This window comes from Chenopodium quinoa, unplaced genomic scaffold (genome assembly GCF_001683475.1).
Source record: "Chenopodium quinoa cultivar QQ74 unplaced genomic scaffold, ASM168347v1, whole genome shotgun sequence".
In the NCBI taxonomy this organism is placed as follows: Eukaryota; Viridiplantae; Streptophyta; class Magnoliopsida; order Caryophyllales; family Amaranthaceae; genus Chenopodium; species Chenopodium quinoa.
The window spans coordinates 6,319,453-6,334,160 of record NW_018742763.1 but is presented as its reverse complement, the minus strand read 5'-3'; the positions used below and the strand labels follow the sequence as shown (position 1 = coordinate 6,334,160).

At 45.7% G+C, this 14,708-nt stretch overlaps 1 protein-coding gene across 1 annotated transcript; it reads right to left on the bottom strand.

Annotated features, from left to right (window-relative positions):
* Window positions 1-2,257: 2,257 nt before the first annotated feature.
* Window positions 2,258-3,741, bottom strand: LOC110724351. The gene is made up of 4 exons (XM_021903773.1): window positions 3,190-3,741; window positions 2,993-3,090; window positions 2,723-2,874; window positions 2,258-2,610 (listed from the first exon to the last, which is right to left on the bottom strand). Exons 1-4 carry the CDS (start codon window positions 3,739-3,741, stop codon window positions 2,258-2,260), a joined length of 1,155 nt encoding a protein of 384 aa, XP_021759465.1.
* Between the last annotated feature and the right edge of the window lie 10,967 nt (window positions 3,742-14,708).

Below are 14,708 nucleotides of genomic sequence, written 5' to 3'. Positions count from 1 at the left end.
GAGTCTATTATGCACAGCTAACCACGCAATGAAAGCATGCTTGGGAATATTGAATCTATTCCATATCCACTGTGTCCAGTTCACTCTCTGTAAACTTCCATGTAACCAAGTATAACCATCAGCAATAGTATACTGTTTTTCCCTCCATTGCTCACCTGTAAACCCCTCCTTCATTTCCTACTTCACCTTACAAACTCTCTTCCATGCCCATCCTAAACCCTTACTTGGAGAATATTGCCACTAGTCCCTACCTTTTTTATACACACCATGCACCCAATGCACCCATAAAGAATCAGACTTATGAGCTACTCTCCAAACATACTTCCCTATGGCTGCTTTATTCCACAAAGAACAATTCCTAATTCCCAGACCACCAGCCTATTTAGGATAGCACACCCATTCCCATGCAATAGGAGGAGCTTTAGAGAGAGAAACAGACCCATCCCACAAGAAAGCACGACAAAGCTTATTAATTTAATCAATAACCTCTTTAGGAAGAAGTAAACACTAAGCCCAATACAAATGAAAGCTAATTAGCACTGAATTAATAAGAACCACCCTAGCAGCATAGGAGAGACTTCTACTAGTCCAGCAGGTGATGTTTGCCATCATTTTATCAACTAACACATCAAAATCAGCAATTCTAAGGTAAGTGGAATTAAGAGGTATTCCCCAATATCTAAAAGGGAACTTACCTTCAACAAAACCAAATAGAGAAAGAATTTCAGCTTTTAAATCCTCATCAAAATCGCCAAAATAAATTGTTGTTTTGTCTTGATTAGCTTGCAGCCCAGAAACTTTATGAAACATCTTAAGAGCCTTTACCAGGAGCATAATAGTCTTCTTATCACCAGCCCCAAAAAGCATTAAATCATTAGCAAAAACAAGATGATTAAGCTTTAAAGATCTATACCTCATATGAAACTTGAAATCTTTCTTCTCACCAATTTTCTTTAGAACTCTGGTAAGATACTCCATACAAATGACAAAGAGAAGGGGGGACATAGGATCCCCCTGTCTGATTCTCCTGGCCCCCTTAAAGAAACCACTTAGACCACCATTAATCATAATAGAGAAGGAAGGAGAAGAGACACAAACCATCACCCACTGCACAAACATCTCAGGAAAGCCCAAAGCCACAAGCATTCTCTCAATAAACTTCCAGCTTAAGGAATCATAGGCCTTTCTCAAGTCCACCTTAATGGTACACCTAGGTGGTTTTCTTTTATTGTTATAATCTTTCAAAAGATCCTGACAGACCATGATATTATTCATAATGGATCTTCCAGCTACAAAGGCCCCTTGTCCATCACTAATCAACCCAGGTAAGACCTCTTTAAGCCTACCACAAATCAACTTTGATATAATTTTGTAAAACACATTGCAACAAGCTATTGGCCGAAATTGAGTTACATTCACAGCATTAGCAGTCTTAGGAATCAAGGTCAAAGTAGTAGTGTTGATTTGCTTTAACAGCTCACCTTGAGCAAAAAAATCCTTCACATCATTACACAGATCATCCTTTACAATCTGCCAAGCCACCTTAAAAAACTTACTAGTATAACCATCAGGTCCCGGGGATTTGTCCTCATCAATACTCCATAATGCACTCTTGATATCAGCTTCTGAAAAGGATGTACAGAGCCCAACTTTTTGATTCTCAGACAGAACAAGGCCAGTAGCAATAACAGTGGGGTGAATGTCCCTAACCTGTCCCTGATCAGTACCCAACGGACCCTTATAGTAACTAACAAAAGCATCAGCTACATTGCTAGGATCCATTATAACATCACCAGAATCATTTACAATACTACAGATTCTGTTAGTAACTCTTCTCTTTCTCAAACAGGAGTGAAAGTAAGAAGAATTGAAGTCACCTTCCTTAAGCCGTCTCACTTTAGCTTTCTGTTTCAGAAAATCAAATCTAGCTTTGTGAGCCTCACTGTACCTCATCCTAGCCACAAGTTCATCCCTGATAAGGTTATCATTCCTCGGATCTTTATTCAACTGTTCATGAATCCTAGAAAGTTCCTTCTGAGCAGCAATATCAGCAGTCTCCACATCAGAGAAATATTTCAAGTTAACCTCTTTAAGACTCTTTTTCAGATCCTTCAACTTCTGAGTCATTATGAACATAGCAGTACCTTGCACCCCTTTGTTCCAATCATTCCTAACTATATCAAGAAAACCAGGAGCCTCAGTCCAATATTAAAAAATCGGAAAGGTTTCTTAATACTCCCAAAAACATCAAAAAGTCTCATACAACATGGGCTGTGATCCATAAGTCCCTCTGGTAAGAAATCAGAGAGAAATGGTTGAAATAATCCACCCATTCACCATTGACCACAACCCTATCAATTTTAGAACAAAATTTATTCTCTCCATCTTGTTTGTTATTCCACGTATAAAATAAACCACCAGTTTTGAAGTCTATCAACCCATTAAGTCTCAAACAGCTCCTAAAATCCTCAACCTCATCCAAAGTACAAGCCAAGCTAACTCTATCTTCAGGATTAAGGACATTATTATAATCCCCTGAAACAATCCAGGGTCCCTTAACCTTCTCAGCAATAGTACTGATCTGACCACATAGCAACCCTGTCATTCCCCCTATTCATCCCATAAACAACAGTCATCCAAAAAGAAACATTCAATGCTCTATGTGTAACCTTTGTATGAATCAATTGAACTTCAGTATTCAAAATCTCAACCTCATACACACTCGGATTCCATATAATCCAAATTCTCCCAGCACAGTGCTTGGAGTAATTAGCAGCTACAGACCAGTCAGACCCAAAATTAGCAAAGACCCTCCCAAAGTTCTCACTCTTAACCTTAGTTTCAAGAAGACTAAAGAGACCCATTTGGTGATATCTGAGAAACCACAAGTTATCACACACTTTACTAGGCCTATTGAGTCCTCTTACATTCCAAAACCCCAATCTATCCATGTAAAGAGTAGGAGAATTCCCCCCTCTCCAAACCACCATACAGAACCCTATCACTGACCACCATTCCCAAAGAATTACTCTTATTATACTCATTTTTTTCAACATTTATTTCCTTCAATTCCTCCATATTCACCTCATCCTGCAAACAATTAAATCTGTTCACAACTAGAATAGAAGCCACCTTAGCTTTATTCACTTCCAGACCCACCCTCTTAATAGGTGTCCATTCCTTTCTTACCCCTTTTTGCTCTAAATTCCTCTTCTCCTGCAGTATCCTGGCTTGAACTTTATGGTTAGGACATTGACTAGAATCATGTCCCATCCCAGAACAAGTAGAAAAAATCACTGGCTTCCATTCATATATTACTTTTTGATGCATCACCTTCCCATTCTCATCCAAAAATTCAATCTCCTCGATCATCTCCTCATTGACATTAATCTGAACCATGATCCTAGCATATGCCATCAATTCTTTTGTTGCAGTAGCTCTGTCTATTTGCACTGGCTTCCCCACTGCACCAGCCAGATTCATTAAAGAAGACTGACCCCAAAATTTAAGGTCAAGCCTAGGCAGTCTTATCCATACAGGAACCTCTTGCACTCCTTCATCTCGCAGCTTAATTCCTGGCTCCCACCTTTTAGCCACCACAGGTTTCCTATCAAAAAAGATATGTCTGGCAACCAAAACTCTCTCCCTCCCCTCTTCCATACGAAATCTAACCAGAAAAACCCCATTCTCAATAGCAGCAACTCTATCAACACCAAACCCATATCCTTCTTTTAAATCCATTCATAATTCTGAATGGCAGCTGAGAGCTAAGAATATAACAAATAACAGCAGATTTCCAAAAACTAATTTCTGGTTCAACATCCTCAACAGTATTCCTCACCCTTTTATCACCATTACTCCTATCTCCTCCATTAGAAGAAGGTTTCCATTTCTAAGATAGATCAAATCCCTCATCCAGATTTTGTTCAAAAAAATCAGACCATTTCTTTCCATTAAAATCGGACCTACCCGTATTAGGTGAAGCAAAAACAGGATGTTCAAATATAGGGCTACAATTCCAATTATCAGTAATACCCCCATTCTCAAATTCACAGTTATCAACAATCGAGTTCTGAACCATTAATAAGGGAGTTGGATTAACAAACCTGGAAGAATTAATTTCCTGGGTTCTTGCTCCATTCTCGAACAATGGCGTCTGCACAGCTAACACCCCCAACCACTGATCAACATGCTTCTTGTCCTCTTCCTTCTCAAAAGATTCAACCGGTTAAACTTGCATGTCCTTGATTTCCCCTTCTTCAAGCCAACTATCAACCGAAACCGACCCATTCTTCGACACCAGATCAGTAGAAGGATCTTTAATAGCACGATTCTTCTTCGCATTACCCTTCTTCTTCGATTTAGAGCTAGAAGATTTCTTTCCTTTACCTTTCTTGCCCTTTGCCATGACAATGAGGCGTATATTTGACCATAACTTCTACTAGGAGTACAGGACGCTGTATTTTCCATTTTTATTATGCGCAGGAATTCCGCCACTTACGAGTGGTTTATTGTATACTAGCACGGTTAGCTCCCGTGTTGGTACTGTTTCGGGGTTTTCTGATGTCCTGCGGGAGAGTTACAATTCCGAGACTGGAACCGGACGCCTGTACCTGCAAAATAACGGAGACTCCTGAGAGCTCCGCCTCCAACGGTCAAGTTAGTACCTGATTAAGGAGTAATTAATACGGAAATTAAAGTAATAAGACCTCTCTAGGTGAGAGTGTTTAATGTTGGTAATCTGCTTTGTTAGCGAGATTAGCCGGTTATTAGTGTTCCGTAATGTTTCTGTTCTTCTCTGTTCTTCAGGTGAGATTAATTGCTTGATCAATTGCCTCTCAATTGCTTGATCCCTTTTAATGAGGATTAATTAAGTATTTATAGTCTTGAGAAGCGTGCCACTCTCTAGGTTTAGGGTAAACCTAGGGCTGACCGGGCCTCTAGACAGGATTGGGCCTTGTTGGCCGGTTTTCCCATTTGGCATGGGTGGACACGTGGCGTGCCTCGATTGGTCCGTAGAGGACGTATCTGTGATTGACACGTGGCAGGCTCCTATTGGCCTTCGTGAAGGACACGTGGCGGAACCTGGTTGGTCCACTTGTCAGACGGTGATTGGTGGATAAAAATCCCCTAATCATTTGCCCCTCACAGGTGGCACGTGACTGGTCACGTGTCGCCTGTGACAGGTGTCGCACGGTGACAGGCGACGGCCTGCTACAGGTGTCACCTTGCAAACGGCCGAGAGATTTTCCCGCCCAAATTTTGAATTTGGAAGCGACCCTTCGCCTTCTCACTTTGCCTATATAAGGAAGTGCTGACTTCGGTCATTTTCACATTTGAGAACTTTGCGAGAACATTCGGACCCCTGAACTTGCTCTGACATTTCGGACCTTTTCTGCCTACCGCCTGTTCTAACAAGCCGACTGCACCGGATTTCCAGAACTTCATCAACCGTCACTCGTTCAGGTAACTCAGTTCTCTTACTCTTAATTTTCTTTTTATTTTTTGAAATGGCACCACGGAAGCACACGACACGACCTAAGTTAGTGATCAGCCGGTCACCGGGGACGGCTGAATCTAGGACTAGGAGTGCCGCCTGCCCTTTTCTGGACCCATCTTTGCCCTTTATACAAAGTCCGACTGTATCTGTGTCTATGCAGAACGTGATGGCCAGAACAAAAAAGACTGCTATGATATCAAACTCAGACGGCTCCTCCCAAAGGGTGCTCATTAGTGAAACATCTGACCAGGCGCCAGATGTAGAATTGAAACGAGGCGGCTGCCAAGCCGACAGTTCTGAGAGAGGGGCCAAGGTGGTCCCTTCCCATCTTACCGTTGATATGTCTAATTTTCCTCCTGCTCCTTCTAAGGGAGAGGAGGCGGGCCCCTCTGGGAGAGGGGAGGAGTCGTCCTCTTCGGACTCGTCAGAGGACGAGTCCGAGTCCAGCTCTTCTGGCCACAGTTCTCCAGGCTCAGAAGAAAGACATAGCCGCCTACAAGAGGCGAGGCTTTCTCATGCAGTTGAGAAGGGGGACAATTGGGCGGAGCCGTCCGCCTCTTACAGAGAGGAAAACGCCCCCTACTACTGCATGGTACCCCGGGGCCGGATCGCAACCATGCAAGACAAAGTGGAGAGCTTTATTGCTAACCACAGAATGGGCCCGGAATTTTTACTGTTCGTGCCGGATCCAGAAGACACTGTCGTCTGGCCGGCTGGTACCAGCTATGATGACGGCTGCTTTGGCTGCTATGTGGCGGCCATCAAAGCTGGACTGCGCTTCCCATTACATCCGGCTGTTCAGCGGATTTTAGATGGGTATGATTTGGGGTTATGGCAGTTAGCCCCCAACTCTTGGGTAAACGTACTCGGCTATGTGGCCGGGTGCGAAATGTACGGGGTGGAGCCAAGCTTTGAGGCTTTCGCCCACATGAACTATCTCAGCCGGACCCCTAAGTCGGGAGGTACCGGCTGGTATCAATTAACAAGCCATAGGGGTTACCTCATGACGAGAGGTAAGGCGAACAAATGGAAGGATTGGCGGAACACCTTCCTTATCATTGAGGGTTCAGACACGGAGCTGAACCAACGTTTTAACAAGTGGAATAGGGATCCGCCTCTTCTCGCAGGCGGCCGCAGCATGCCGCCTGTTCCCCCAAAGGCTAAAAGAGAGATCCTAGACAAAGGACTCTTCAAAGTAGAGACTAGGGTGAACTCTACTTCAGGGGTACGAGAGCAAGTACCCCTAAACTGCGTCCCGAGCTTCAAGTGGCTCTATGACGAGTACTTTTTGGCCGCCTGTGGCCTCAGCAGTCGGTGCTCTAGAGGTAGCCGGCCTGACAAATACTCTGTTTTTTTCACGCCTTGTTTACTTGGGATCTTTACTAACTTTGCTGTTTATTTTTTGCAGTTGACGCCATGAGTAAAATAACAGCATCCAAGACTGCGGCGGCCATGTTGCGGGCCTCTCTCATGCAACAGTCTTGTGCCGACTCCCCCAACAAGGGGGCACCCTTGGTAGGCTTCGAAAACTCTTCCTCTTTTAGGAGTTGTCTTATGCATATACTAACTCTTTTTGTTTTCAGTCTGGCACTCCAAGAGCTTCTTCCTCGCAACAGCCGGACCCCAAGGCCCGGAGGACGACTGTTGCAAGCTCTCCTGGGTCTTCCAGGAAACAGTGGCGGCTGAGAAGCAGCCGGCCACTTCTTCTAAAACCCCGGCGGGGCCGCCTAGAAGTATGGACAATCACTTGTAAAAACTTTCACACTTGCTTCCTTCTTGACTAGGTCTAACTTGCTTTTTTTACGCTTGATGCAGCCGGCCCTCAGGGGCTTGACTTGGTTGAGGTAGCCAAGTCCATGATCAAAGTAGTTCCTCCATCTAAAAGGGAGGCGGTCAGGGGTGCCGGCACCCTTGACCTTGATGGGATTGCAGGGGTCCTTGCTGAGGTATACTTAGCATATTTTTGAGTATTTGAGTTCCAGGACGCCTGTTATCTTTTTTGTGTTTGGAAACTGACGCCTGTTTTTTTTTTGTACTTAGGCCCTGCTCCGAGTTAACAGCCTTCGCAAGCCGATTGATCGGAAAAAACAAAGAGGTAAAGGCCGCAAAAGCTATGGCCGCCTCCAACTGTGATAAGGCAATGTTTCAAATTGCCCAAAATGAAGTACTGACCATTGATATTCTTTATTATCAGGCGCAGGCTACCGCCGCTGTTCGGGCTCAGTTAGAGGCGGCCCAGAAGAAGAATGACGAGCTGGAGGCGACCGTCACAAATCTTAAGGCCGAGCTGAAACCTCTTCGCCAAAAAATGCACTCTTACGAAGCCATGGAGAAATCTTTGGCCAACGTAAAAGAACGCCTGGTGAGCCAAGAGAAGAGTCTTACCCAAGAGCTCTCGGAAAAGGCCGAGCAAGAGAAGAAAGAGCTCGTCCGGGAGATGGTGGAAGACTCCGCTCAAATCCAGCGCATGACCTGGGGCCGCCTGTTCCCCAATGCCGACTTTGCCTCATGGGAAAGAACGTACCGCCAGTGTTCGGAAACATATAATCAAGAGATCCTGGCGGCTGCTGAAGAAGAGGCGTTGGGAGATACGTTGGAGGAGGAGGAAGAGCCGGTTGTGGCGCTTGTGCCACTTGGGGGTAAGGCATCAAAAGAGGGTGCAGCTGAAGCCGAGTCCAGCAAGAAGAGTGCTGACCAGGCGGCAGCTGCTAATACTGAACTGCCCCCTTCTTAAGCTTAAAGTATTTTTTTTTTTTTTTCACGGCCTGCGTGCCGTTTGCTTTGTATTTACCCGGCCAGGGGGCCGGGGCTTTGAATATTCTGCTGGTCTTTAATGACCGGCTTATTTTTAATCAAATTTTTGTTTTGATTCAAATTTGTCTAAGTATTCCATATCTAATATCCCATTGTTCACTAGACCGACTGTTGTACATGGCCGAACGTTGCAGACAGGTACAAATAGTAAGTACGCCGCCTATGCCCCTGGACGACTGGTTGTCTGTTTCCAGGATAGACGATCAGTCGGCCATTTATTCAATCGGTATTCGAACTATTTATTCAATCGGTCTGACCAAGTAAATAGTATTACCTAGTCGCCAAGGAATTAAGTAGGATAACAAGCGGCGGGTACCGGTTGTTTCCCTTTATTGCCAATGTTGGCTTTTAACTCGTAATTTGTTAACCTAGCAAGAGTAGTGGTTGAGAGCCCTTGTTTATTAAAAACAGGCGGACGACTCATACCTTTTAGGCTCCATACTAAGTTTGAGTGACTATTAAGTTAACATAGGAGTTACTTAGTCTTCGTCACAATCTAGATTGAGTAGTAGAGGTACCAGGCGGCGTAGGCCGGCTAGACCCCTTGATTCGCCAATGTTTGTTGGCTATTAACTCAATAGGTACCCCCTGCGTTTATCTCAAGTAATACAGGCGGTCATCTGACTCAGATGTCAACTGCTACCACTGGTTTGGTTAGTGATAGAGTTATCCTTGTCTCAAAAACGGCTACGTGGTTGCCCTTGGGGACAGTCGTATAGGTGCCGTGTAATTAGTTTATAGAACAATGTTCCACCCAAAAGGGAGCTGCTCTCTGCGACGAATTTCATCCGGAGGGATGCCGTCGGACGCCTGCTATGATGTTGGGACAGGTCGTATTAGTTTTGTAGATTTGATCAGGTGGCTTGGCGCCTGGTCTGATCATTCGGCCGGTGGCCTTGGTAAGTTCTTGGTGAACGTAGGTGCTAAGTAAAAGAAGGGTAGCCGCCTGTTAGACACAGGGTCGGCCAGGCCCTAATCTTTTTAGCTAAGTATTGTGAGTAAAATACTCAATGGAGAGTAGCCGACTGTAAAGGTACAGACGGCATGCCCCTCTGAAGATAGAGTGAAAAACTCAATGGAGAGTAGCCGACTGTAAAGGTACAGACGGCATGCCCCTCGTAATACAAAATTGAATAGTAAGTGCAAACTTTATTAAGTAGATCTTTACTTTACATCATTCAGAAGAAATATTTTTTAAGGTTATCTACATTCCAAGTTCGAGGCAACGGTTGTCCGTCTGGTGTTTCCAGACGGTAGGTACCGTCCCTGACTTCCTCATAGATTCGGTAGGGTCCTTCCCAGTTGGGAGTTAGTTTGCCAGACTCATTAGCCCTACCAACTGCTTCCATTTTTCTAAGTACAAAGTCCCCTACTTTGAGTGGACGCCTGTGTACTTTTTTGTTGTATGATCTAGTCATTCTCAGGCGATAGATCTCATGGCGCAAAACAGCATTGCCCCTCTTTTCAGGAAGTGAGTCTAATGCCAGGCGCATGGCTTCCCAGTTTGCCTCTTCGTCATATAGCATTACTCGAAGAGTCGGCTCGTAGTGTTCTATTGGAAGAACAGCTTCCGCACCATAAGTTAGGAGGAATGGAGTTTCTCCAGTCGCCCCTTTTTCAGTCGTCCTAATGGCCCAGAGAACATGTGGTAGTTCATCCGCCCATAGGCCGCCTGCTCGTTCAATCTTTTTCTTGAGACCGTCTGAGATGATTTTATTAAAGGCTTCTACCTGGTCGTTTGCTTGTGGACGGCCGACAGATGCAAAGTAGTGTGCAATTCCTTGGTCTCCCAACCAGCTTTTGAGAACAGGCGTCTCAAATTGGGGACCATTATCAAAAACCATAGACATGGGAACCCCGAACCGAGTGATGACGTTTTTCCAAATGAATGAAATTACATCTTTCGTCTTGATTCCCTTTACAGCCTCCGCCTCTACCCATTTAGTGAAGTAGTCAACGGCAACAAGTATATACCTTCTGCCGCCTGTAGCAGGCGTATATGGACCCTGAATGTCCATGCCCCACTTAGCAAACGGTAGTGGGCTGTGAATGGTAGTGAGGTCAGTAGCCGGACGGTGAATTAATTTGCCAAACCTTTGGCACTTGTCACATTTTTTCACCATCTCCATTGCATCTGCTTCCAAAGTAGGCCAAAAGTAGCCCTGCCGCCTTGCCCTTTGAGCAAGCATCCTACCACCTATATGAGAAGCACAGAAACCAGAGTGAAGATCATCTAGTATCTCTCGTCCCTTTTCAGGAGTAACACACTTTAAGAAGGGTTGAAGGTACCCCCTCTTGTGAAGTTCTCCCTGTATCATTTCAAAACAGGAGGCTCGTTTTTTCAGTACTGCCGCCTGTTGAGGATCATCCGGCAGTGTACCGTTTGTCAGATATGCCCTGATTGAATCCATCCAGGTTGAGCTTCTGTCTAGGATTCCAATAGGGTTTTCCTCGATGCTTCTCTTCTCCATTACTTCCCAAAAAACAGTTCGAGGAGTATCGGAGGAGGCGGATGATGCTAATTTTGACAGTGCATCTGCCTGGTTGTTTTCTGATCTCGGCACTTGGATCAGATGGAAATCCTCAAGGGAGCCGACTGCTTGTCGGACCGCCTGTAAATACTTGATCATGGCCGGATGGGTTGCTTCGTATTCGCCATTGTACTGACTCACTATCAATTGTGAATCAGAACATGCGTCTATTTTTCTTGCCCCTGCCGCCTTGCACATGCGGATCCCGGCTAGTAAAGCTTCATATTCTGCCTCATTGTTTGAAGCCTGAAAACTGAAGCGTAGAGCATACTCGAACCTGTCGCCCTCTGGAGATTGACATACGACGCCTGCTCCACAACCATTTGAAGTAGAGCTTCCGTCCACATATACCTTCCAGACTTGGTCTGGAACTTGAGAGTCAGGAGGACGAGTCATCTCTACAATAAAGTCAGCAAAGGCTTGCCCCTTCACTGCTTTTCTAGGCTCGAAAGTAACTTCGAGGCTCTGTATTTCTATGGCCCATTTGATCATTCGTCCTGACGACTCCATGATGGTAAGGGGCCGCTTGATTGGTTGGTCGGTATACACGACGACTGCATGTGCCAAAAAGTAGGGCTTCAATTTTTTAACAGCCATGAAGAGTGCAAGACCAAATTTCTCCACTAGGGGATACCTCAACTCGGCATTTTTCAGTACGTGACTGACAAAGTAGACCGGGAGCTGACAGCCGTCCCTTTCAGCAAGGAGCACAGCGCTTAACGCATGATCAGAGACGGCCAGGTACATGTAGAGATCCTCTTTGGGCAAAGGGCTGACCAGCCTCGGCAAGGAATGCAAGTGAACTTTTAATTTCTGGAAGGCGGCCTCAGCATCCGGCCCCCATTCAAACCTTGCCTTTTTCTTAATTGCCTGGAAAAAGTATAGGCATTTGTCGCCTGATCGGCTTAGGAATCTCCCCAAGGCCGCCAGACAACCTGTTAACTTCTGAACCTCTCGGATGGTACGAGGCGACTGCATGTCAATGACCGCCTGCACCTTCTCAGGGTTCGCCTCTATTCCTCTCTGATTGATAAGGAATCCGAGAAATTTCCCAGACTCAACTCCAAATACACATTTCTTGGGATTGAGCATGACATGGTGCCGCCTGAGTGTGGCGAAAGTTTCTCGGAGGTCCGTCAGATGATCTTTCTGAAGTTTAGTCTTGACAATCATATCATCAATATATGCCTCGACGTTTCTCCCAATCTGATCAAAGAACACTGTGTTTATCATTCGTTGGAAGGTAGCCGGGGCATTCTTAAGACCAAACGGCATGACCGTGTAACAGTATAACCCCTGATCAGTGACGAAGGCCATCTTCTCCTGATCTTTCTTCCATAAGGGAATTTGATGGAAACCAGAATAGGCGTCCATAAAACTCATCAAGGCATGACCCGCTGTTGAGTCGACCAGGTTATCAATTTTAGGCAGAGGGTAACTGTCTTTGGGGCACGCCTTGTTTAAGTCTGTGTAGTCTACACACATTCGCCAGGTGCCATTCGGCTTTTTAACAAGCACCACATTTGCAACCCAGTCTGGGAAGTAACATTGCCGAATGAACCCTGCATCAAGTAATTTTTTAACTTCGGCGGCTGCCGCCTGACTTCTTTCTTCGCCATGGTTCCGCTTCTTTTGCCGTACCGGCTTCTTTTTCGGATCCACAGCGAGTTTATGTACTGCCAGATCAGGACTAATGCCTGGCATTTCATGGACTTCAAATGCAAAGATGTCCTTGTATTCTTTCAATAGGTTGTGAAAGTCGTCACCAAGGTTTCTCAGAGCAGTCGTCCCAACTTTGACTGTTCGGTCAGGACGTGAGTCGTCTAAGATCAGGTCCGCATGCTCACCAGCCGGCTGAGGGCGGAACTCATCCGGCCGCTCCTCTGCCAATGATTGCTATTTTCTTGCTTTTCTTGCGGACTCTGTCTGGGACGCCTTTCTCTTTTTGTCGCCTGTTTCTTGAACAGGCGCACTCTCCTTGACATTGTCAAGGTCTGTTTTTTCTCCACTTGACCCAGTGGCCATAACAGTGGGCTTGACATCCGAGAGATAGCACTCTCGGGCCATCCTCTGATCTCCCCTTAGGGAGCCGACTGTTCCATTATCCCTCTCAAACTTAAGCAGCATAAGAGACGGGATTATAACAGCCTTGGAATTATTCAGGGTTGGTCGACCCAGAATCATGTTGTAGGCCGAGAGTTCCTCTACTACTAGGAACCGGACTACCATGTGTCGTCCTTCCCCTTTTTCGCCCAGGCGAATGGGTAAATCTACTCGTCCCAGTGGGTGGACGACTCCTCCTCCAAACCCTATTAAAGGGTGGGAGGCCGGATGTATGCAGTTCGTCTGATATTTCAGTTTTGACAGACATTTGCTGCTGATGAGATCTGAGGAGCTCCCGGTATCTATGAGGATTCGGCCAACTCTCTGGTTGGCCACTTTACATTCAATAACGAGAGGGTCGTCATGCGGCCCCCTTACCCCTCCTAGATCCTCTTCAGTGATGACAATCTCAGGAAATGTATATTTGGACGGCCGTTCTTGGTGAACGGAATTTACATCTAACCGCCTTATATTATCTTTGTTGCCCCTAATAGTGGGGCCGCCTCCTGAGAAGCCGCCTGCAATGGTGTAGACGACTGCATCATCTGTATCGGAACTGTCGGCCTGTTGATTCTTTTTGGCCGACTGCTTTTTTGAGGAAGTGTTCCCCGTAGATTTCTTGACATAAGTGTCAAGATCACCTTGCTCAGCCAAGCGGTCTAGGTACCGCATGAGACTGATGCAGTCATTGGTGTGATGACCAACGTCATCATGATAAGCACATATTTTGTCTTGGTTCCGGTTGTTTGCAGAACCCTTCATGGGGACCGGCTTCTCAATTGAGAACCGTCCCTTTATTTCTTTTAGGATAAACTGGTTATCCTTGTTAAACACATACTTTGGGGAGTATGGTTTGAATTCTTTTTTCTTTTTCTGGGCCGGCTGTTTAGAGGAATCAACCGCCCAGACCTCTTTTCTTTTCTCATCTTTGTTAGACGACTGTTTCTGTCGTCCTTCTCTTTTGTCGAACCTTTTCCCGTCCGACTGTTTTATCGTACACAGATCAGTCGCCTGTATATAGGCTTCTGCTTCAATCAAGGCCTCTTGAAGAGTCGCCACCCTTTTTCGAACTAAATCAAATTTGAAGGTAGACCCGTCTTTGAGACCTCTAAAAAAGTCAGTATAAGCTACCTCATCCGGTAACCCTTGAATCTGTATTCTCATCAGGTTGAACCGCCTGATGTAAGAACGAAGCCCCTCCTTCTCGCCCTGCTGAATTGTTCCCAAATCAAGGGTCGTTTTCTTCGCAGGGATGTTCATGGCGAAGTTGGAGGCAAATAAGTAAGCAAGCGTCCTGAAGCTGTTTACACAACCAGTCGGCAGGTTGCCGAACCATTGCTGTGCGATTCCCTTGAGAGTCGCTGGGAAACACTTGCACCAAGTGGGATCATCCAACCCTTGAAGGTACATCAGGTTGGTGAATGCCATCAGATGGTCTTCTGGGTTAGTAGTGCCGTCATAGGCGCCTACTAGTACATTTTTTACTTTGGCCGGCTGAGCGGCTTCAGTAATTTCCTTGGAGAAGGCCGACGGCTGTTCACCAAGTCTAAGCAACCGTAGCTGCCAGTCCATAGGTTGGACGTTTTTTGCTGCAAGTCCACCAAATGGAGGTGGCTGCATAAAATACTGTTGTTGCGGAACAAATGGTAAGTTTGGTACCGCCTGGGCACTATGAAAGCCGGACTGACGGGAGGTGCCGCCTGACTGACTCTCATGGTACGACTGAGTATGCCTCATCGAGGCATTTTGCAAACTGTCTT

Excerpts from the sequence above, each read along its gene's own strand:
- LOC110724351 (XM_021903773.1), bottom strand. The coding sequence starts at position 3,741 with ATGGATTTAAAAGAAGGATATGGGTTTGGTGTTGATAGAGTTGCTGCT. Across the intron at positions 3,091-3,189 it reads GGAATTTAGAGCAAAAAGGG|GATGAGGTGAATATGGAGGA; the intron begins GTAAGAAAGGAA and ends AATTGTTTGCAG. Across the intron at positions 2,611-2,722 it reads TTGGATTATATGGAATCCGA|GGGGAATGACAGGGTTGCTA; the intron begins GTGTGTATGAGG and ends TGGGATGAATAG.